Here is a 22926-nt window from a genome sequence, read left to right as displayed (position 1 = left end):
TCTTCTAGCTCCTAACTTCAGCTCGTGCCCCTCTGTCTTCCCACCAACTGCACCAAGCACTGCTTCTCAGGCCCAGGAGGCCCAGTCATTTACGAGCCCTCAGTGTCAGAGAGCACTGAACCCGTGCCCGAGATTCTTTTTCAAAACTCTCTCCCCCTCCTGCTCCTGTTCCCCATTCTCTCTCCCTGCTGCCTCTCCCTCTCTCTCTGCACCCTTTTCCTCCTCCTTCCCTCCCTCTCCCTTTGTTTCCCTCTCTCTCCCCCCAGCTCTACCCAGTCCCCTTTCTGTGTGGGGTACATCACATGCCGTTTAAACATCCAGTAGTACGAAAGCTCCATAAGTCCTGTCCTGTTCACAGCTACAGGCACAGCAGCTAGATCAGTACCTGGTACAGAGTGAGTGCTCAATGTTTGTTGAACGAATGAATGGGTGGCCTCTCCCTTCACTCCTACTCCCCCCAAACCTAGAGCGGACATGGGAAATGATAGCAGACATGGGAAATGATCATCCGATCACTGAGAGGATGAGAAGCTACACCTGGTTCTCCACGGCAAGGCTGGGCAGGCTGTTTTACAAGGATGCCTGTGCAGTCACTTTCCAAAGAATGAAGCCCCATCGGGTGTCAGTTTCCTGATCCTTTTTTTTTTTTCCTTTATGCAAGAGATAAAGAGTATCTCATTAGGTGATTAAATCAGATTAACAGCCATTGTTACCAGACTTCTGCTCAGCCTGCATTATGTTTCTTTTAGGGTAACCCCATGGGAGCGAATTGCTTTTTATGCGAGGGGTACAAGGGGCACATATAGGGAGGGAAGAAAAGGCTCTGTTTGACCAGGCTGGTGAATTTTGCATTTTTACTTGGCGTCTAAGTCTGAAGGGGGAGAATAGCAGCCTGCACTTAGCTGGCTCTGAGGGGAGGCACCACCTGGCGATGGTGGGGAGTGGCCTGTGACCTCCTAAGAGAAGAATGGTGTTTCATCAGCCTGGCTTCCGGGAGCCCTGATTTACAGAGGTCGTTCAGATGTCAGCAGAGCAGGGATTTGTGGGCAGCAGGAGAGGACTGGAGGGGCAACAAAAGCAGGATGGCACCTGCCCCCATGCAGGGTGCAAATTGTATTTCTCTGTCAACATTGGCTAGTTACAGCTCTGCCATTGATTCTGAATCTGACAAAGTCACAGAGGGCGGACCCCCTACCTCCACTTTCCCCAACACATTAAAACGAACATGAAATACAGCCTTCCCCTTCTTTCCACAATTATACTCTTGTCCTGCTCTTACCAAGACACTTTATTAAAAGTTATAGATATTTCAAAAAACAGTTTAATGTAGCTACCAAAGGGGAAAAAAAAGGTAAAAGACAATGCAGCTTTTAGACTAGAGCTTGAAAATCAAAGCTTTAGCAAAAGTAGACAAGCAAAAATGCTGATAGGACCCTGTCGTTAGTCATTATATTGGTCTCTGAGCCTCCTGGCAGCCTTGGCAAAAAGGTAAATATGACAGGTTATGTGTTTGTGTTTAGGTATAAAGAAAACCACAAGTTCTGTATATGTTTTTTTTGAGCTAAGTTCTTATCATATTTATCATATATATACTATACAATAGGAAATATCTTACACAATGTTTTTCCAGCAAATGTAGAAGTCCTTTTGATATAGTTCTTTCTTGCTTTGGCAATTGGCAAAAGTTAAAGGAAAACACGAAAATCTAATTAAGTAAATGGACTTTGCAAAGACTGAGCCAGTGTTATCCAGGGTATTTCAGGCCTTAAAATTTTTTTTTAAATAGCAGTTGTTTGGTTAAGTCTAAGAGAATCCTCTCTTCTAACCAGTAGCTAATATTTGGGATGCAGCTGGCTGAGAACAGAATTTTTTTTCCTGGCTGACCCACCAGAAAACTTTATTCTAGTTCACTATTAACAGAGCTCAGAGGTACAAGGGGGCAGGCAGCTCCTACGAGAAGCAAAGCCTTTTCATCTCTCGCTGCCACCTTCTAAGCTGGCTCTTCTGCGTCTGATTTCATTTCCTGCGCATCAGGAGTTCACAATCTTATTTTAACCCCAGCACCATTCCAGAACAATAGATCCTGTTTGGTTAGTCTTTGTGTATAGCAAACCACCCCAGAAATTCATGGCTTAAAACAACAACCATTCACTGGCTCACTGGCTGCTTCTGCAATAAGGGCAGCTCGTCTCTGCTCTACGATGTCAGCTAGGATCATTCATGTGTTTGCAATCTACGCTCGTCTCTGCTCTACGATGTCAGCTAGGATCATTCATGTGTTTGCAATCTACTGGTGGTTGAGGGATCCAACATGGCCTCACTCATGTGTGTAGGGCCTCAGTGGGTGGCCTAAATGACTGGGAACTCCCTGGACCACTCATCCTCTAGGAGGCTGGCTCCAGCTTCCTTACTTAGGGTAGCAAGAGAGTGAAAGCAGAAGCTGCAAGGGCTTCTAAAGCCTAGGCCTGGAATTTGCACAGGGTCCCTCTAGCTGCATCCTGTTGTCCCAGGGTCAGCTGAGATTCAGTGTGCAAAGCAACCACCCAGGATGTGAATTCATTGAGGTGGGATTCATGGGAGATCATTTGGTGGCAATTACCCACAGCCCTGTCCCATCAACACCTCAGTAACAGTGGTCCCCATGGGCAGTGATTCTCACCTGGGGGATGGGGAAGGAGACCAGGGAACAGGTGTGTCCTCCCCACGGGCAGGGAAGGGGGTCATTTGGTACTAGCCCAGTTCTCATTCCAAGTTCTGTGCACTCAACCACTTAACGGCCACCATCAAAAGCCCAAATACCTGGGCTTCCCTGGTGGCGCAGTGGTTGAGAATCTGCCTGCCAATGCAGGGGACACGGGTTCGAGCCCTGGTCTGGGAAGATCCCACATGCCGCGGAGCAACTAGGCCCGTGAGCCACAATTGCTGAGCCTGCGCGTCTGGAGCCTGTGCTCCGCAACGAGAAAGGCCGCGATAATGAGAGGCCAGCGCAGCGCGATGAAGAGTGGCCCCCGCTCGCCGCAACTAGAGAAAGCCCTCGCACAGAAACGAAGACCCAACAGAGCCATAAAAAAAAAAAAAAAAAGCCCAAATATCAGGCTTTATGAGCTCTACTTAAAATTTCAAAACGGATATATGAAGAGTGGACCTTTGAAGTGATGAAACAGTAAGTATTTTAAGAGGCCTCCTGGCAACCACACTCGAAGACCTTGTAAGCGTGGGGTACGCTGAGCTACACCACTGTACTGCCAACTTCCTGCCATTTGTGAGGCAGCGGCATCCCCAGGCCTCCCCAGTCAGGGGCGCCAACAGGAGAGCATGAGGTCGTTTTCTTATTGGCTAGAGTGAGATGCACTGTGTGTTGATGGTGACCCAAAAGTCAGCTGAATTTTCTCCAGGCTGGATGAGAACGCCTGACAGCCCCCACTGAACCCAGCTTCAGACAAGGGTCACACTATTTAAAAGGGTGAATTGAATGACAGCAAAAGGCATGTGCTCACCACTTCTGCAGAAGCTGAAAGCTGAAGGGCTATATAACAAAGACACCGGATAACAGAATCAGGGGGAAAAACATTTTTACTTCAGAGAAACATTGTAAATCTTTAAAAAGATTGGATTTAAGGGGAGCAAATGAAAGATCCTGTTTTGGCTCAGAGCACAGGAGTACACACATGCACACACACAAGCATCCATGAAGAGATGGGATGGAGGAGGCCTGACTTAGCAGCACCATGCGAAAAGAACCTGCTAATTGTGTGTGTCTAGTAAGGTCAATTTGTGTCAAAAGTAGGCAGAGTTAATGTGACCTTAAGCTATGAAGATATTGATGGGTGTATGGATTCTAGATTAAGGGAGGTGATTAGTTCCCTCTATTCTATATAGCTCAGTTTACTCCAAAAAAAAAAAAAAAAAAAAACAGGCCAATTTCTAGCTTCATAATTTAAAAGTGTTAGAGAAAAACTAACATATTTAGGGAGAAGTGCAACACGATAAAAGAACTTGGACTCACGAGATATGAGGAAATACAAGGAGGAACTGAAGACATTTGACCTAGAGAAATTCTCAGCAAGGACTTAAGGATGGTCTTCAGCTCTGAAGCATTGCCAAGTGGAAAAGAGACTTGATCTGCCTTCTTTGGCCCCCAAATAAGTCTTGGACCAATGAGTGGAAGGTTGAGGGACGGTGGCATTTGGAGGGTAAAAGAAAAACGAACATCTAATAGCTGGAATAGATTGCATAGAGTTCTCTGTCATTGCAGGGGCTGGATGATCAGTCATCGGGATCCACAGAGGGCATTCAAACCTTAGATGGGTAACTGGTTCAAAATGAACTTTCAAATCCTGTCTAACTCTGAGGTCTTGGGATTTACAGGAACTTGCCCAAGGTCACAGAGTGAGGTAGTAGCTGTCCAGCACAAAAGTTTCCTTCCTCCCTCTCAGCATGTTTCCCTCGGATTCACAGTCTCCTCATCTCCTTGATGATTAACTCAAGCAGTGGTGCACATAGCAGCCTAGGGACCACAGCTTACCCACCCATCCAGACTTATTTGTTTGGCCAGCATCATGTGGTAAAAGACTTGAAATCAATATCTGTAGGAAGGCACACCAACTCCGGCTCCATGCTCCATTGCCTTCCCTGGTCGTGAGGCCACTGCACACATTTGTATCTCCTGGCCCCTGTGGCCTTGCTTCTTGCACACTTTGGACCTAGGGGCAGGGCAGAGCAGGAAGAGGTGGTCCTGGACCAGAGCATATGAAGAGGGCTTTGTCAGCCAGAGATGGATCCCCCAATTTCTAGGGACAGTCAGCTCCCCCATTTCTTACAACTCCCAGTATGGTGGAAACTACGAAAAGGAGAGAAAGTGCTATGCACTTTTCACACATGTCAGTCCCATTTAATCCTCAAAACAACCATATTAGTTTCCTAGGGCTGCAGATTGTTAACCACTGCACCACAAGGGAAGTCCAAAATGCAGTGTTGTTGACTCCGAAAGCTGTCCCCTTTCTACTACACTGTGCTTCTGCCATGAAGTGCACCTACCATGTGCCAGGAACTGTGCCAGCTGCCTCATGCCCTTTTCTCGCTCCTAGTGGGCTGCCTGTCTGGCAAGGCCCCAGACTGGGCACCAAGGGACACGCAGGGCTCAGCCCAGGTGGGTCTGTCCCAGGGCCTGGGAGTGGGCAGGCTGGGAAGATGGGAGGAGGGGCGATTGGAAATTAAGTCCTGGGGAGGTGCTGTGGTTGGAGGTGGGTGAATGTGGCCCACTCAGGCCATCATCTGGGGAGAAGGGGGGCGCATAGGGTGTTGCCTGAGCTGCTAAGGAAAACACAATGAATGCGGCGGCTCAGGCCCTGTTCCGCTGCTGCAGGCCCCATATACAGTTATGAAGAGGCAGGGGAATCAGATGCTTAGCCAGGCCCAGAGACAGCCAGCAACAAACCAATGCCAGCCACTTTCATAGACACAGCTCTTGGTCGTCCACTTCCTGGAAAGGTGGAGGTCCAGGCGAGGAGTGGGTCCCAGGCTATGGTCTTTGCAGATGGAGATTTCTCAGGGGATTAGGGGAAGACTAGTGGAGAGCACTGAGGAAGAAGGAAGTCCCTGAACAGGTGAGAAGAATGGGGCTTTTGAGGTCATTAGAATTGGCTTGAACTGAACTCCTGCTCACAAGCTGCATGGCATTGGGCAAATTGATCAACCCTTCTGAGCTGCATTTTCCCAGGGGCTTGTTGTGAAGATTAAATGCACCATGTGTGTGAGGCACGTGACCCTCTTCGTGTTGCTGGGCTCAATAAATACTGTTTTTGCCACTATTTTTTTTTTTTTACATCTAGAAATTTCTCAGCTATTATTTTGTTTTTTGTTTTGTTTTGAATTTTTGAATTTTATTTTATTTATTTTTTTATACAGCAGGTCCTTATTAGTCATCAATTTTATACACATCAGTGTATACATGTCAATCCCAATCGCCCAATTCATCACACCACCATCCCCACCCGCTGCTGCTTTCCCCCCTTGGTGTCCATACATTTGTTCTCTACATCTGTGTCTCAATTTCTGCCCTGAAAACTGGTTCATCTCTACCATTTTTCTAGGTTCCACATGTATGTGTTAATATACGATATTTGTTTTTCCCTTTCTGACTTACTTCACTCTGTATGACAGTCTCTAGATCTATCCACGTCTCAACAAATGACCCACTTTCATTCCTTTTTATGGCTGAGTAATATTCCATTATATGTATGTACCACATCTTCTTTATCCATTTGTCTGTCGATGGGCATTTGGTTGCTTCCATGACCTGGCTATTGTAAATAGTGCTGCAATGAACATTGGGGTGCATGTGTCTTTTTGAATTATGGTTTTCTCTGAGTATATGCCCAGTAGTGGGCTTGCTAGTTCATATGGTAATTCTATTTTTAGTTTTTTAAGGAACCTCCATACTGTTCTCCATAGTGGCTGTATCAATTTACATTCCCACCAGCAGTGCAAGAGGGTTCCCTTTGCTCCACACCCTCTCCAGCATTTGTTGTTTGTAGATTTTCTGATGATGCCCATTCTAACTGGTGTGAGGTGATACCTCATTGTAGCTTTGATTTGCATTTCTCTAATAATTAGTGATGTTGAGCAGCTTTTCATGTGCTTCTTGGCCATCTGTATGTCTTCTTTGGAGAAATGTCTATTTAGGGCTTCTGCCCATTTTTGGATTGGGTTGTTTGCTTTTTTAATATTGAGCTGCATGAGCTGTTTATATATTTTGGAGATTAATCCTTTGTCCATTGATTTGTTTGCAAATATTTTCTCCCATTCTGAGGGCTGTCTTTTCGTCTTGTTTATGGTTTCCTTTGCTGCGCAAAAGCTTTAAAGTTTCATGAGGTCCCATTTGTTTATTTTTGTTTTTATTTCCGTTTCTCTAAGAGGTGGATCAAAAAAGATCTTGCTGTGATTTATGGCAAAGAGTGTTCTTCCTATGTTTTCCTCTAAGAGTTTTATAGTGTCCGGTCTTACATTTAGGTCTCTAATCCATTTTGAGTTTATTTTTGTGTATGGTGTCAGGGAGTGTTCTAATTTCATTCCTTTACGTGTAGCTGTCCAGTTTTCCCAGTACCACTTACTGAAGAGACTGTCTTTTTACATTGTATATCCTTGCCTCCTTTGTCATAGATTAGTTGACCATAGGTGCGTGGGTTTATCTCTGGGCTTTCTATCTTGTTCCATTGATCTATCTTTCTGTTTTTGTGCCAGTACCATATTGTCTTGATGACTGTAGCTGTGTAGTATAGTCTGAAGTCAGGGAGTCTGATTCCTCCAGCTCTGATTTTTCCCCTCAAGACTGCTTTGGCTATTCGGGGTCTTTGGTGTCTCCATGGAAATTTTAAGATTTTTTGTTCTAGTTCTGTAAAAAATGCCATTGGTAATTTGATAGGGATTGCATTGATGCTGTAGATTGCTTTGGGTAGTATAGTCATTCTCACAATATTGATTCTTCCAATCCAAGAACATGGTATATATCTCCATCTGTTGGTATCATCTTTATTTTCTTTCATCAGTGTCTTATAGTTTTCTGCATACAGGTCTTCTTTCTCCCTAGGTAGATTTATTCCTAGGTATTTTATTCTTTTTGTTGCAATGGTAAATGGGAGTGTTTCCTTAATTTCTCTTTCAGATTTTTCATCATTAGTGTATAGGAATGCAAGAGATTTCTGTACATTAATTTTGTATCCTGCAACTTTACCAAATTCATTGATTAGCTCTAGTAGTTTTCTGGTGGCATCTTTAGGATTCTCTATGTATAGTATCATGTCATCTGCAAACAGTGACAGTTTTACTTCTTCTTTTCCAATTTGTATTCCTTTTATTTCTTTTTCTTCTCTGATTGCCATGGCTAGGACTTCCAAAACTATGTTGAATAATAGTGGCGAGAGTGGACATCCTTGTCTTGTTCCTGATCTTAGAGGAAATGCTTTCAGTTTTTCACCATTGAGAATGATGTTTGCTGTGGGTTTGTCGTATATGGCCTTTATTATGTTGAGGTAGTTTCCCTCTATGCCCACTTTCTGGAGAGTTTTTATCATAAATGGGTGTTGAATTTTGTCAAAAGCTTTTTCTGCATCTATTGAGATGATCATATGGTTTTTATTCTTCAATTTGTTAATATGGTGTATCACATTGATTGATTTGTGTATATTGAAGAATCCTTGCAACCCTGGGATAAATCCCACTTGATTGTGGTGTATGATCCTTTTAATGTGTTGTTGGATTCTGTTTGCCAGTATTTTGTTGAGGATTTTTGCATCTATATTCATCAGTGATATTGGTCTGTAATTTTCTTTTTTGGTAGTATCTTTGTCTGGTTTTGGTATCAGGGTGATGGTGGCCTCATAGAATGAGTTTGGGAGTGTTCCTTCCTCTGCAGTTTTTTGGAAGAGTTTGAGAAGGATGGGTGTTAGCTCTTCTCTAAATGTTTGATAGAATTCACCTGTGAAGCCATCTGGTCCTGGACTTTTGTTTGTTGGAAGATTTTTTAATCACAGTTTCAATTTCATTACTTGTGATTGATCTGTTCATATTTTCTATTTCTTCCTGGTTCAGTCTTGGGAGGTTATACCTTTTTAAGAATTTGTCCATTTCTTCCAGGTTGTCCATTTTATTGTCATAGAGTTGCTTGTAGTAGTCTCTTAGGATGCTTTGTATTTCTGCAGTGTCTGTTGTAACTTCTCCTTTTTCCTTTCTACTTTTATTGATTTGAGTCCTCTCCCTCTTTTTCTTGATGAGTCTGGCTAATGGTTTATCAATTTTGTTTATCTTCTCAAAGAACCAGCTTTTAGTTTTACTGATCTTTGCTCTTGTTTTCTTTGTTTCTATTTCATTTATTTCCGCTCTGGTCTTTATGATTTCTTTCCTTCTGCTAACTTTGGGTTTTGTTTGTTCTTTCTGTAGTTCCTTTAGGTGTAAGGTTAGATTGTTTATTTGAGATTTTTCTTGTTTCTTGATGTAGGCTTGTATAGCTATAAACTTCCCTCTTAGAACTGCTTTTGCTGCATCCCATAGGTTTTGGATCATCGTGTTTTCATTGTCATTTGTCTCTAGGTATTTTTTGATTTCCTCTTTGATTTCTTCAGTGATCTCTTGGTTATTTAGTAACATATTGTTTAGTTTCCATGTGTTCGTGTTTTTTTACGTTCTTTTCCCTGTAATTCATTTCTAATCTCACAGCGTTGTGGTCAGAAAAGATGCTTGATATGATTTCAATTTTCTTAAATTTACTGAGGCTTGATTTGTGTCCCAAGATGTGATCTATCCTGGAGAATGTTCTGTGCGCACTTGAGAAGAAAGTGTAATCTGATGTTTTTGGATGGAATGTCCTATAAATATCAATTTAAAATATCTGGTCTATTGTGTCATTTAAAGCTTCTGTTTCCTTATTTATTTTCATTTTGGATGATCTGTCCATTGGTGTAAGTGAGGAGTTAAAGTCCCCCACTATTATTGTGTTACTGTCGATTTCCTCTTTTATAGCTGTTAGCAGTTGCCTTATGTATTGAGGTGCTCCTATGTTGGGTGCATATATATTTATAATTGTTCTATCTTCTTCTTGGATTGATCCCTTGATCATCATGTAGTGTCCTTCCTTGTCTCTTGTAACATTCTTTATTTTAAAGTCTATTTTATCTCATATGAGTATTGCTACTCCAGCTTTCTTTTGATTTCCATTTGCATGGAATATCTTTTTCCATCCCGTCACTTTCAGTCTGCACGTGTCCCTAGGTCTGAAGTGGGTCTCTTGTAGACAGCATATATATGGGTCTTGTTTTTGTATCCATTCAGCAAGCCTGTGTCTTTTGGTTTGAGCATTTAATCCATTCACGTTTAAGGTAATTATTGCTATGTATGTTCCTGTGACCATTTTCTTAATTGTTTTGGGTTTGTTTTTGTAGGTCCTTTTCTTCTCTTATGATTCCCACTTAGAGAAGTTCCTTTAGCATTTGTTGTAGAGCTGGTTTGGTGGTGCTGAATTCTCTTAGCTTTTGCTTGTCTGTAAAGCTTTTGATTACTCCATTGAATCTGAATGAGATCCTTGCCGGGTAGAGTAATCTTGGCTGTAGTTTCTTCCTTTTCATCACTTTAAGTATATCATGCCACTCCCTTCTGGCTTGTAGAGTTTCTGCTGAGAAATCAGCTGTTAACCTTATGGGAGTTCCCTTGTATGTTATTTGTTGTCTTTCCCTTGCTGCTTTCAATAATTTTTCTTTGTCTTTAATTTTTGCCGATTTGATTACTGTGTGTCTAGGCATGTTTCTCCTTGGGTTTATCCTGTATGGGACTCACTGCGCTTCCTGGACTTGGGTGGCTATTTCCTTTCCCATGTTAGGGAAGTTTTCGACTATAATCTCTTCAAATATTTTCTCGGGTGCTTTCTCTCTCTCTTCTCCTTCTGGGACCCATATAATGCGAATGTTGTTGCGTTTAATGTTGTCCCAGAGGTCTCTTAGGCTGTCTTCATTTCTTTTCATTCTTTTCTCTTTATTCTGTTCTGCAGCAGTGAATTCCACCATTCTGTCTTCCAGGTCACTTATCCATTCTTCTGCCTCAGTTTTTCTGCTATTGATTCCTTCTAGTGTAGTTTTCATTTCAGTTATTGTATTGTTCATCTCTGTTTGTTTGTTCTTTAATTCTTCTAGGTCTTTGTTAAACATTTCTTGCATCTTCTCGATCTTTGCCTCCATTCTTTTTCCGAGGTCCTGGATCATCTTCACTATCATTATTCTGAATTCTTTTTCTGGAAGATTGCTATCTCCACTTCCTTTAGTTGTTTTTCTGGGGTTTTATCTTGTTCCTTCATCTGGTACATAGCCCTCTGCCTTTTCATATCATCTGTCTTCCTGTGAATGTGGTTTTTGTTCCACAGGCAGCAGGATTGTAGTTCTTATTGCTTCTGCTGTCTGCCCTCTGGTGGATGAGGCTATCTAAGAGGCTTGTACAAGTTTCCTGATGGGAGGAACTGGTGGTGGGTAGAGCTGGCTGTTGCTCTGGTGGGCAGAGCTCAGTAAAACTTTAATCCGCTTGACTGCTGATGGGTGGGGCTGGGTTCCCTCCCTTCTGGTTGTTTGGCCTGAGGCAACCCAACACTGGAGCCTACCTGGGCTCTTTGGTGGGGCTCATGGCCGACTCTGGGAGGGCTCACGCCAAGGAGTACTTCCCAGAACTTCTGCTGCCAGTGTCCTTGTCCCCACGGTGAGCCACAGCCACCCCCCGCCTCTGCAGGAGGCCCTCTAACACTAGCAGGTAGGTCTGGTTCAGTCTCCCCTGGAGTCACTGCTCCTTCTCCTGGGTCCCGATGCGCACACTACTTTGTGTGTGCCCTCCAAGAGTGGAGTCTGTGTTTCCCCCAGTCCTGTCGAAGTCCTGCAATCAAATCCCACTAGCCTTCAGAGTCTGATTCTCTAGGAATTCCTCCTCCCGTTGCCGGACCCCCAGGTTGGGAAGCCTGACATGGGGCTCAGAACCTTCACTCCAGTGGGTGGACTTCTGTGGTATTAGTGTTCTCCAGTCTGTGAGTCACCCACCCAGCCATTATGGGATTTGATTTTACTGTGATTGCACCCCTCCTACCATCTCATTGTGGCTTCTCCTTTGTCTTTGGATGTGGGGTATCTTTTTTGGTGAGTTCCAGTGTCTTCCTGTCGATGATTGTCCAGCAGCTAGTTGTGATTCTGGTGTTCTCACAAGAGGGAGTGAGAGCACGTCCTTCTACTCCGTCATCTTGGTTCAGGGCCTTTGCCTCTATTTTTCCCTTCAGAGCTGAGCTGGGAAATGCCAAGGAAGACCTGGGGAGGGGCCTGGCTCCTCTTGCCTCTCCTTGGGGGTTAGCTCACCCTGAAAGTGTGAATGTGTTGATTGCCCCTGCCCTCAGTGTGCTAACGGTGCATTTTCTCCCTCACAGAGGAGCTGAAGGAGAAGCTGTCAGAGTACGTGGACAAGGTGAACGGCCAGAAGCCAGGCTTCATCAAGGTCGTGCGGCACAGCAAGCAGGAAGGCCTTATCCGCTCCAGGGTCAGTGGTTGGAGGGCCGCCACTGCCCCCGTAGTGGCACTCTTTGATGCCCACGTGGAGTTCAACGTGGGCTGGTAAGTGCCCATCGGGAGCTGAGGAGGATGAGTCCCAATGTGTTCCCGGGACTTTGGCTCAAATGGGTGCAAAGCCTGCTGAGATCTCAGTCATGATGGAGGAAAGGAGAGATCTGGGCGTATGGGTGACCAGGCCACAGGGCTGGCCCTTCAAGGTAGGGGAGGGTCAGGGATCAACAGGTCTACACACAGTGTCTCAAGTGTTGGTGGCATCAGGTGTGACTCAGGCTGGTGTGGTCCTCTAGGAGACGTGATGGGAGAGAGGGGTAAGTGCTAAGGGCAAAGTGAGAGTTCCAGCCCAGCTAAGGACCAGGCTGCGACCCCCGGGAAATGGAGAGCTGGACCAGACACAAGGCAGAAGCCCAACCCCAAAGACAGGAACAGGACCGAGGGGGCAAAGGGAGCCAAGGTGACTTGATGTTGTAACAGGTGCTCTGGGTTCCCCCAGATGCCAGGCCAGAGGTAGCACAGAACCCCAGATTCTTTCTACTCATAAAACTAGGTCTAGAAAATCTTTCTTTCTCTGTCCAGGGCTGCTCAGGTGTTGGGTGGGGCAAGGCCTCAGTGGCTTCAGCCAAGCAGGGACAGGGCACCTGACGCCAGCATCCCTGCAGGCTGGAGGATGTTCTATGACCCACTGTGTGTGGCTTTGCAGAGAGCCTGGGCCTAGGGGGCCCAGGTGCTGGGGATGGCCGAGTGTACCACCCTGACCACTATGCATGATGGCACTGGGGTCTGCTGTCCCCCCCTAGACTCCAGGTGCCACCCTCTGCCTCCCTGGAGTGGGGTGAGGTGGGCCTTTTAGCAGGAAGGGGCAGCGGGCACGCACACAGCAGGACCGGGTGGAGGCATGCTTTTACACAGCAGGCCCGAATTAAAGCTGTAATGCAGCCATTTTTTATAGGTGAAGTCACTGCTTGCCATTTGTGACTATTTAAAAAGCATTTTCACTGGATTTATGGCCAGAAGAGGAGAGGGACACTTGCTATTTCAAGCTGATTTGAATAAACAATTGTGCAACAAATGCATTTTTAATGAGAAGCTTATCATTCCCGTCCGCAAACATTTTACTCGCTGGGTGCCCACAGGGGTTCCGGGCTCCGTGGAAGCCAGACCCCCCCCCCACCTCTCCTTGGGCAGTGGGGACACGTGGGGTGCGGATGTCTTGTCTGGAAGGACCGAAGCAGCATCACACGATGGGTGGAAGTAGGTTTGTTCTCAACTCCGTGTCTCTGCCATCCTCATCTGCCTTTTCCTCCTGGTTGATGCACTGCATTTTAGCAAAATCAAAGCCCAAGTTGAAAGCTTCCCATGGAACCTCAGATCTGTTCCTTTCTTCTTTCTTAAGTCTTGATTTCTTTTTTTTCTAATGGAAAAAAGGAAATCAAGCAGACACCAGGATCTGAGGCACTAAGAATCTGTCAGCTCAGCCTGGGACATGCTGAAGGAGGGGTCAGGCTTCTTGCTAGCCCGGAAGTATGGGGGTGGGAGACCGAACAGGAACTCTTTCCCAGGAGGCAGAGCAGCTCTCCCCTGGAGGAGACGGCCAGGAGTTCCTTCCTCCTTCTGTGGGGGAAGGAGCTTTAGAAGGTGCCCGTCTCCCCTCTCTCCCTCCCCCCTGCCCAGGGCTGAACCCGTGCTCACCCGCATTAAGGAGAACCGGAAACGGATCATCTCGCCATCCTTTGACAACATCAAATACGACAACTTTGAGATAGAAGAGTACCCGCTGGCTGCTCAGGGCTTTGACTGGGAGCTGTGGTGCCGCTACCTAAACCCGCCTAAGGCCTGGTGGAAACTGGAGAACTCCACGGCCCCAATCAGGTAAAGCATTCTTACCTGGGGTCTCTCTGTCTTGTCTTCCAGGCAAGGGCTCCCCTCCCAGCCTGACCCTTGTTTCCCAAACTCCAGCCGCATCGACAAGTGACCTTCAGTCACAGCTTACAGCCTTTGACGATCCCTTTGAAAAGAGCTGTGGCACCCAGAATCCATTCAGAGCCTCAGGGTTACTCATTTCAGCACATCGCTCTGGGACACTTGCTGGGCGCCAACTGCTGTGCTGGGGATACAGAGTGATCAAGACTCGATTCCTGCCCCCAAAAGCCTGGAGTCTAGTGAAAGCAGAGAAACTAATTGGAATAAAATAAGTGGAATAACAAGTTATTCCCCATGCTGGTGGAAAGTGCATGGAAATTGGGGAGAATTCTTTTCGGAGCGTGTAGCATTCGCACTTGTTTTTTTTTTAAGGGCAAGTAGGAGATTGCGAGGTTGGGGCAGGGACACTCATATTCAAAGGAGAAGAGTGAGTTCATGGACACAGAGGAAATTCAAAGGGACCGGAAGGAAGGAGGACAGTGAGGGGGGAGCCCCAGGCAATGAGGCCCGAGGGTCAGAGAGGCAAGACCAGACGCCACGGCACCGTGCACGCCTCTGGCTGATGTTTGAGCTTATCCTGTAGGACTCAGACAAAAGTGGCTTCAAACTGCCATTCAAAGATCCCACACTCTTTCTGCCTTTGCTGCTGCCTTCAGAAACACCCAAGTGACTCCTCTATGTGGCCTCTATTTTATGGGTCAGGACTCCTGAAACAGCCATCCCTGCCAGCCCTTATTTCTATCTGGTTAATCACAGATCAGGTGCCTTTATGCACCCTGCAAAGTCCTGACCGTTAAACACACAGATGGCATCAGAAAGTGGCCTAGGGGACAGTTCCTGGAATGAAAGAGGAGATTAAAAACTGTTGTTGCTTTGTATTACGTGACGGAGAAAGATTATGAAAAATTTAATTGAAAGTGAGAGATTACTATCTAAGATGGCATTTTTCCTTGCCAGAAGAAAAAAACTGTATTCATGTTTACAACAGGATGGAAGAGAACCCCACCTAGCTTTCCTGCGGTTGTCTCTGTCACCTGTCTGTTAGGCCTCTGCCACACTTATGTTGTTAAATATTTGCTGGGAGGTCGCTGTGTACAAGGGCCTTTTACACACATGGTCTCATCTTCTCTTCCTCATAACCTGATGACAGCTCACTGTGTCATTCCCGTTTTACAAGATGAGGAAAGCAAGACTGACAAAGGGGAATGACCCTGCCAAAGATTCCAGCCAGGGCAGCCAGCATCCAAACCCAGATCAGCTAGATTCCGTACCTAGGGTCATCCTCCTAGGCGCCCACTGTTGAGCTCGGAACTGGTGTGGCTGAATTCTACCCCCAGGTCTGTTGACTGCTATTGGAGGGAAATATGCCATAACACAATGAGCGGTCTTGCAGAAGACTGCACTGGTATTAGCTGCTTCTGTTCTGGGCATCGCTAAATGTATCAGCCTGGACTTAATCAGTAAACCCACATTCTAGGTCCTTGACAGAGAATATCATCTCAGCCTCAAATATTCCATCACCTAATTTTTATCAAAATCCTAACTGAGAGAAATTATATTAATGGAAGATTTTGAAAGAACGTTCTTGGTTTATACCTGGATGAAGACAGCCCCACAGAAAGCTTGGGTTATACAAGTGTATCTTGCCCACCTTGGAGCTGTGCTTTAGTGCTTTACCCCCACATGATGTAAGCTATAAAAAGAGCCCAGAGATATCTTCTGTTGCGTTCTAAAGGGGTGGCTTTAAGATTGTTGTCCACTACATCCCAAAGTGACCCCTTTAAGAAGACTGACATGAGACATTTCTTTCAAACTGAAAGGCTTGCTATTCCTGAGGAATTAGTATGACATTTCTACATGGGAACTTTAAATCTTACTTCTAAGACCATGTGTGTTCATTTTCACCTTGGCCACCAGGAAGCTCAGGATCAACTTTGTGTGTCTACTTTAAGAATCATGAAAGAAGACACATGCATTCTAACCAGCCTCTAATTTTTGGTGGAATTTTAGTCTTTTCAGACATTTATCTATTTTTTTCAATGTATTTTACATTCTCTTGTAAGCTATTTCTAACGCGTTTGGGAATGAGGCAAGATATAAATCAGAAATACTTTCAGGCTGAGTAGGTCCACTTAATACCCTAACCAGTTAATAAGTATGAAGACTGAAGGGGCCTGTGCTCTTCTCAGGTACTGTTTTAGATTCTGTTCTTTCCCTGACTGGGTCTGGCCGTTTAGGGAAGGCCCCCTACTCTGTATCCCGGAATGCCCTGCCCTGCTCAACATTTGAGATATGGGGATATATGTATATGTATAACTGATTCACTTTGTTATAAAGCAGAAACTAACACACCATGGTAAAGCAATTATACTCCAATAAAGATGTTAAACAAAACAAAACAAAACAAAAAACACACATTTCAGTAACATCGAGGAAAAGGCTGAGAGTCCACTCTGCAGGGCTGATGTTTTAAAACCACCATGCATTTAGAGGGGGGATTCTCTGGGCTTCTTCAGTGTGCAAGTGCATCTTTTAAAATGACCTTATGAGTACCAATTATGTCCCAGAGGTTTTCAAGTACTTTACATTATTTAATTTAACCCTTGTGAGGTTATAGTTGATTCTATTTCATAGATCTGGAATCAGAGGCTCAGAGAGTCTAGGGAACTTCTTTCAGAGATGTACAGGCAGAATGGGGAACCTTTCCCCTAGCACTCACCTCTAAAGCCAGGTCACACGTACCCCCACCAGAGTAGGAACTCAGCCTAAAGGAGCGGTGGCTTGAGGTGGATTGACTGTCCTGGATGCCTGCGGTCTGTGGAAGCTGAGGCCATTCAGAATAAAAGGCTGTAATTTGAAAGCAGGAGGGGCAGGGACCCCAAGGCACCAGTCTCTGCCCAAGCAGCCTCCTGCATCAGCATTCTCCAAAGAACTAGCCTGCAAAATAGCTGTTTCTCCACCTTGATGAGACTCCAGTTTCAAAGATGGGTCCATTTGCATTTGAGTGACAATTTTCTCAACACTAAGGATTCTTCATTTCTCCCTTTCTTTCTCTTCCCCTCCAATTCCTCAGCCACCAGCTGATAAAATGCTACTCAGGGGCTAGAAGCGTTAGCAGCGTGCAGTGGAACAATTCAAAGTAATTTGTGTAAGATGATGCTCTCAGCAGAGAAGCAGCCCACATGCGCTCGTGCTGATTCACCTAATGTGAATCTCTCCTCGTGGCGTTCTGCATTGGGTGTCTGTACACAGCCATGAGTCCCGCGCTCACACTTGCTAAGGAAAGGCCTTCCACTTCTGGACCCACAAGCTGTTGACGTGTTGCTCCAGCCTAAGACCCCTGCTGAATTCCAACCCAGACCAGCTAGCTAGGCCCTGCCTGTTAGATATCTCCCCCTAGTGACCCACAGTCACTTTAAGATCAGTTTTCCCAGCATGGACTCCCTCTTCCTTCTGAAACCAGCTTCTTCTCTATCCCCCCTATTGATGGGTGGTCCCCACTCCACCATCACCGAAGCAGAACGCCAGCTGGCATCCAGATTCCTCCCCCTCTCTCATCTTCATAGTTCATCTGTTTCAAAGTTCTGCTGCTTTTACCTCAAAATATGTCTTTAAATAATCTCTGTCTCCGGTCCTGGTACTCTGGTCCAGGTCTTCATCATTGCCCATCTGGATATAGCAACAAGCTTCCCAACTGGATTCCTCGATTTCTACCCAATCTCCTCCAATCAATCACCCCACAGCTGCCTGAGTATTCTTTTTCCAAACACAGATCTGCTTATACCACTGCCTGCTTAAAATTCTTCTTTGACACTCATTTACCTACAGATAAAATCCAAATGATTTACCATGCTATCCAAAGCCCCAACTCATCTCTCTAAAGGGACCAAGGTGAAGGGTGGGAAAGTTGGTGTGGGTGCCCAGGTAGAAACGAAAACTGGCTATGCAGTTCAGAGTGCAGGGGTCAGGGCAGCCAGAGATACAGTCATGCAGTCTAGACTAGTAGGCTGAGCACTACTTCTCTGGGCTAACATACATGCAAGCACCACCAGAAGTGATGGCTGGTCCCAGGACACAAGCTGTCTCCCACTGCCCTGATGAAACAACCTCCCTGGAATAGCTGGTGAGGGTGGACCCAGGAGGGCCACTCGGAGAGCAAGGCCCACACCAGTTCTGGCGGCAAACGAAGGGAGAGGACCAGATCCTCCTGGCAGGAAAGCAGCACTGCTCTGGCGGCCCCCATGAGACAGCCCCTCTGCTAACCACTGGCCATCTCCCCATGCCCTGCAGGAGCCCTGCCCTCATTGGCTGCTTCATTGTGGACCGGCAGTACTTCCAGGAGATCGGCTTACTGGATGAAGGCATGGAGGTCTACGGAGGCGAGAACGTCGAGCTCGGGATCAGGGTGAGCAGGGTTCCTCACCCGTGGGGCTTGGCTCAGCTCCCCAGAGGGTGAACGAGTCCAGGAGTGGAGAAATGGGGCTCAGGGTTGAGGGTGGTGGACTGATTCTGGACATCCAGTCCCTAACCTTGGTCCATGTGTATGTGATCAGGGCTGGTGGGGATGGGATAGAGACACAGGTTGGGACCTATAGAATTTTCAGGAAAAAAAGAACATCAGAAACTACTTTGGCTGGGGTGGGGACATGGGAGAGTTGAGCTCCCAAATCAAGGGTGACATCTTGGCTAAAATCAAACACAGACTTCTCAGGGGTGAGCAAAGGGGTGCTCCAGGAAGGGGCTGCTGAACAGGAGGGACCCTCAGAGTCGCTTCCTTATACTGTCACCTCCCTTTGGGATTTCTCACTCTGTTATTCTCCATCTCCTCCACAGTGGCCAACAGAACCTTCCTAAAGACTTTGTCAAGAGAGGGCAACAGAGAAATAAACTCACGGGGAATAAACAGCAAAACACAGCCAGGCTCACTCCGTGTGGGTTTCTGACCCATCACGTATTGGTTAGACCCTCAGGCCCGTACATGCCTCACACCACTTTCCAGAGATATCCGCCATCCTGCCCCAAGGTGCAGGGCCCTTCGCAGTTATCAACATGCGGTGTGAATCCACACCAGGTACAATTTAATTTCTCATCCTACAGGAACATTTCCAAGGCTCTGGCCCCTTTCCCTGGGCCCATGAAAAGACAACTCCCAAATGAGCCCCATCCCCATGACTGAGGGACACATTAGGTCCCTTGGCAGGTGACAGAAATGTGATCATGGATACAAGGAAGGAACTCGTCCACTACAGGGAAGCCCACCCCTTTGTCTAGGCTGTGATCCTAGCCTCATGGGAAAACCAGCATGCAAGCTGTGCTTGTTCTCACAATGGCCCCCACTGTCCTCTCCACAGGGCTCTCTAAGCAGCCTGGCACACCATGCGCTACAGGCTCGCCAGCCCTTGTACCTGCCGGTGTTCATGGCAGTCATCTGAGATGTTCTGCCTCGCTGCCTGCCCTCCATGCAGTCCACCCGGTATCTGCCTGGTTCCCACTAGTGACCCCCATTCTTGCCCCTTTGGCCTTAGTGTCTGTATCTGGCGTCTCTTGTTCCTAATCTTTGGTGTCTTCTCAAGGACTCCAGCTTGAATACACCCTCCTTACCTCCTATCTCCAACCCACTGGGCAGTCAGCTGGCCCTGGACAGTCCTCGCCCTGCCCTGAGGGGAGACTGGGCACCTCCCATGAGCATCTCACAATACCTCCAGTAGCCTGGCAGGCAGTGTGGGCCTGACTCGTTACCCAGACTTAATACTAGGGCTTTGAGTTCTTGCGGCAGGAGCAGCTTGCCTGAAGCCGAGCTTAGGAAACACTTCCAGACACCTGTATTCGCTGAAACCCAGAGAAATCTCTTTGGAGACAGTCAAGATGCATGGGCTTATTGGGGAGCTAATATATTCATAGAGGACAGAGCCTGCATAATCACCCTCACTTCTCCGCTCTCCCTACACTGGTCATTTATTCACCATTTGCGTCCTCACCATCTCATTTCCGCACATTCCTGGATAAATGCTTGCCCCCAAATATAATATTTTTTACTAGGAGCTGCTGCTGGGAATTGGCTGAGCGGGCAGGACCGCCTCTAGTCACTTATGTTCTCTGGGTAAAAATGTCCAGGAATGGAGAAAGGAATTAGATTTGTGAACTGTGCTTCCAGCACGTATGTGAGTCAATCACGGAGTGGTGGGAGACTCCTGGCTTTTCCTTGCCTAGATTATAAAGCTGCTCTGGAGTGTGGGCCTGGGTGAGGCTTTCAAATACTTGTTTAAAATTTGGGGGTTTGAGGCTTGGGGTATAAAATACAGTATAAAATGTTGCCTGGCTTTTTTTTCTCTGTCTCTTCCCTCCCGTTTGACAGAGGTGAAGTATCATGGAGTTGAAGGAAAGGTGGCTTTTAAAGCAGGGACCTAACAACTTGTTGGCTGGCAGAGCTGAGGACAGAAGGAGGGGCTAGTTAATCTGAATTTCAATTCCAGGTCCCCGCTAAAGGGATACAGAACCTCCAGCCATCTTCAAAATAGATGTTCACATTTTGTGTGGTTATTAGTGTTTTTCTTTCATGTTTATGAGTTTAACATCTCAGTGCCTTACTTTCTCCATTTAGGATCTCCCTTCGGTTACTCCCCAGGATTATATGTAAAAATGAGAGACATTGCTTTCCTCCCCTCATTTACTCAGAGGCAACTTATTCAAAGTCCTTACCCGTTTGGAACACAGAAATAGAGCTGTTTGCACAATTATTCATTACCTGCTCTGGCACTTTACTTACATAATCCATCTACAAAACACCCTAAAAAGTAGCTGTTATCATAATACTCCTTTTTTCAGATGAGAAAATTGTGAAATGAAGAGCTTACATAATAAGTTCTCAAGGTCATATGACTTAAAAGAGATAGAGAAGGGCTTCCCTGGTGGCGCAGTGGTTGAGAGTCTGCCTGTCAATGCAGGGGACACGAGTTCGAGCCCTGGTCGGGGAGGATCCCACATGCCGCGGAGCGACTGGGCCCGTGAGCCACAATTGCTGAGCCTGCGCGTCTGGAGCCTGTGCTCCGCAACAGGAGAGGCCGCGATAGTGAGAGGCCCGCGCACCGCGATGAAGAGTGGCCCCCGCTTGCCACAACTAGAGAGAGCCCTCGCACAGAAACGAAGACCCAACACAGCCATAAATAAATAAGTAAAATTAAAAAAAAAAAAAAGAGATAGAGAAAAGATTCAACCCCAGATCTTTATGATTCAAAAGCCTAGCTAGCTAGATATACCACAGTGACCTAGGGATAAAAGTCCTTTGAGCATTCCCAAAAGAGTATTACAATGTCCATGCAGTAATTTTCTTCTACTTTACTCACAGTCGTGTCTACTGAGTCCTCATTTAAAGCCTTATTCTTATTTTGCTCTCAATTCTAATAAGCCTTTTTCCCCCCAGTTTATAAGTCCACAACTCAGTGGGAAAAAGAAGAACTGCTATGGGCAAGCAGAATGAAAAGCGATAGAAGTAAGAGCTGACATTGAATAGGAGACAGATTATACAGATGATGGCTATAAAATATTAGAATATATAAGAAAGTATTCAAGAGCTGGCAAGGAATTAAGAAGTTGTTAGAAACTGTTATCTGTTCAATTGAGTCCCCTTTAAAATATGTTGAAATTCTAACCCCCTGTGCCTGTGAATATGATCTTATTTGGAAATAGGATCTTTGCAGATACAATCAGGTTAAGATGAGGTCATACTGCATTAGGGTGGGCCCTAATCCAATATAACTAGTGTCCTTATAAGAGAAGGAAAATCTGGGCACAGACAGACACAGAGGGAAGATAATCATGTGAAGATGGAGACAGAGATTGGAGTTATGATGCCACAAGCCACGGAATGCCTGGGGCTACCAGAAGCTGGAAGAGGCAAGGAAGGATCCTCCCCTAGAGGCTTTGGGGAGAGCATGGCCTACAGATACTTGATTTCAGACTTCTGCCTTCAGAACTGTGAGAGAATACATTTTTTGTAGTTTTAGGTGATCCAGTTTGCTGTGCTTTGTTATAACAACCCAAGGAAATCAATACAGACACCAAAACCTAAGTGAAAGTAGGAATCAGAGAAAGCCTGAGTCCATTATATTTGAAGGACGTGATGATTTGAAGTTTATGATTTCCCAGTTTCATGGAGTATACAGAGGACAGGATACAAAGCCTAAGGCTTGACCAGCATTAAGAATCTAGGAAAATATTACCTACCCTTTACCTCCCATAAAGCTGGAACTGCAAAGGCCCATTATCTGAGTATAAAGATGGGCTAGAAATACTCCCACCCACATTTTTGTCATTAGAGTGAAAATTGCCTGTCTCAATCTTGTGCTAGGAAGAAAGGAAAAATGCTCTTCTGTGAATCCCTCCCTTGGATCTATCATTCAAAATCAAAATACTTCATGGTTCAGAAAATCTCGAGAAGAGAATTTAACTTAAAGTTGTTAGAAGTCCTTAGGCATCTGCAAAAGTGTACATGAATTCTCTCTGGGAAAGACGCCTTTAACCCAGGCCACAAAACTTCTCACAGCTAGAGTTCCAAGGAATGTGAGTTCAGTTTTTTGTTTTTTTTTTTAAATCATGAAACAGACAAGGGGAAAAGAAAGAACCAAGAGCAAACACCAGCAAAAGCATTAGATAGCCAAATTTGATCTACAAAGTCTTCAAGTATTGAATCTATCAGAAGTAGGATATCAAATAAGTTGTATACTATATTTAAATAAATAAAAAGAGATTGAAATTATGAGTAAGAAGCAAGGGACTATAAAAAGACCAGTCATATTAGTATAAAAATAGAATTTCAAACATGAGAAATATAAAAATGTGAATTGAAAGCTTAATGGATGGATTAAACAGCTAGATGGATATTGTTATAGGAAAAAAAATTGAGTAAACTGGAAAATAGAGCTGAAGA

At 45.5% G+C, this 22926-nt stretch overlaps 1 protein-coding gene across 4 annotated transcripts in view; it reads left to right on the top strand.

Moving 5' to 3' along the window:
- GALNT18 (polypeptide N-acetylgalactosaminyltransferase 18) overlaps nucleotides 1-22926 on the top strand; it is a 337221-nt gene that overhangs the window by 228903 nt on the left and 85392 nt on the right. For all 4 annotated transcript variants that reach the window (XM_068556029.1, XM_068556028.1, XM_068556030.1 and 1 more), the window contains exons 4-6: nucleotides 11942-12125; nucleotides 13752-13949; nucleotides 18291-18405. In XM_068556029.1, the coding sequence (XP_068412130.1) occupies nucleotides 11942-12125; nucleotides 13752-13949; nucleotides 18291-18405 (497 nt within the window). The remainder of the gene's footprint in view (nucleotides 1-11941; nucleotides 12126-13751; nucleotides 13950-18290; nucleotides 18406-22926) is intronic.

The sequence above is a fragment of the Eschrichtius robustus genome, chromosome 11 (assembly GCF_028021215.1).
Source record: "Eschrichtius robustus isolate mEscRob2 chromosome 11, mEscRob2.pri, whole genome shotgun sequence".
In the NCBI taxonomy this organism is placed as follows: Eukaryota; Metazoa; Chordata; class Mammalia; order Artiodactyla; family Eschrichtiidae; genus Eschrichtius; species Eschrichtius robustus.
This window is presented reverse-complemented; position numbering and strand designations above follow the sequence as displayed.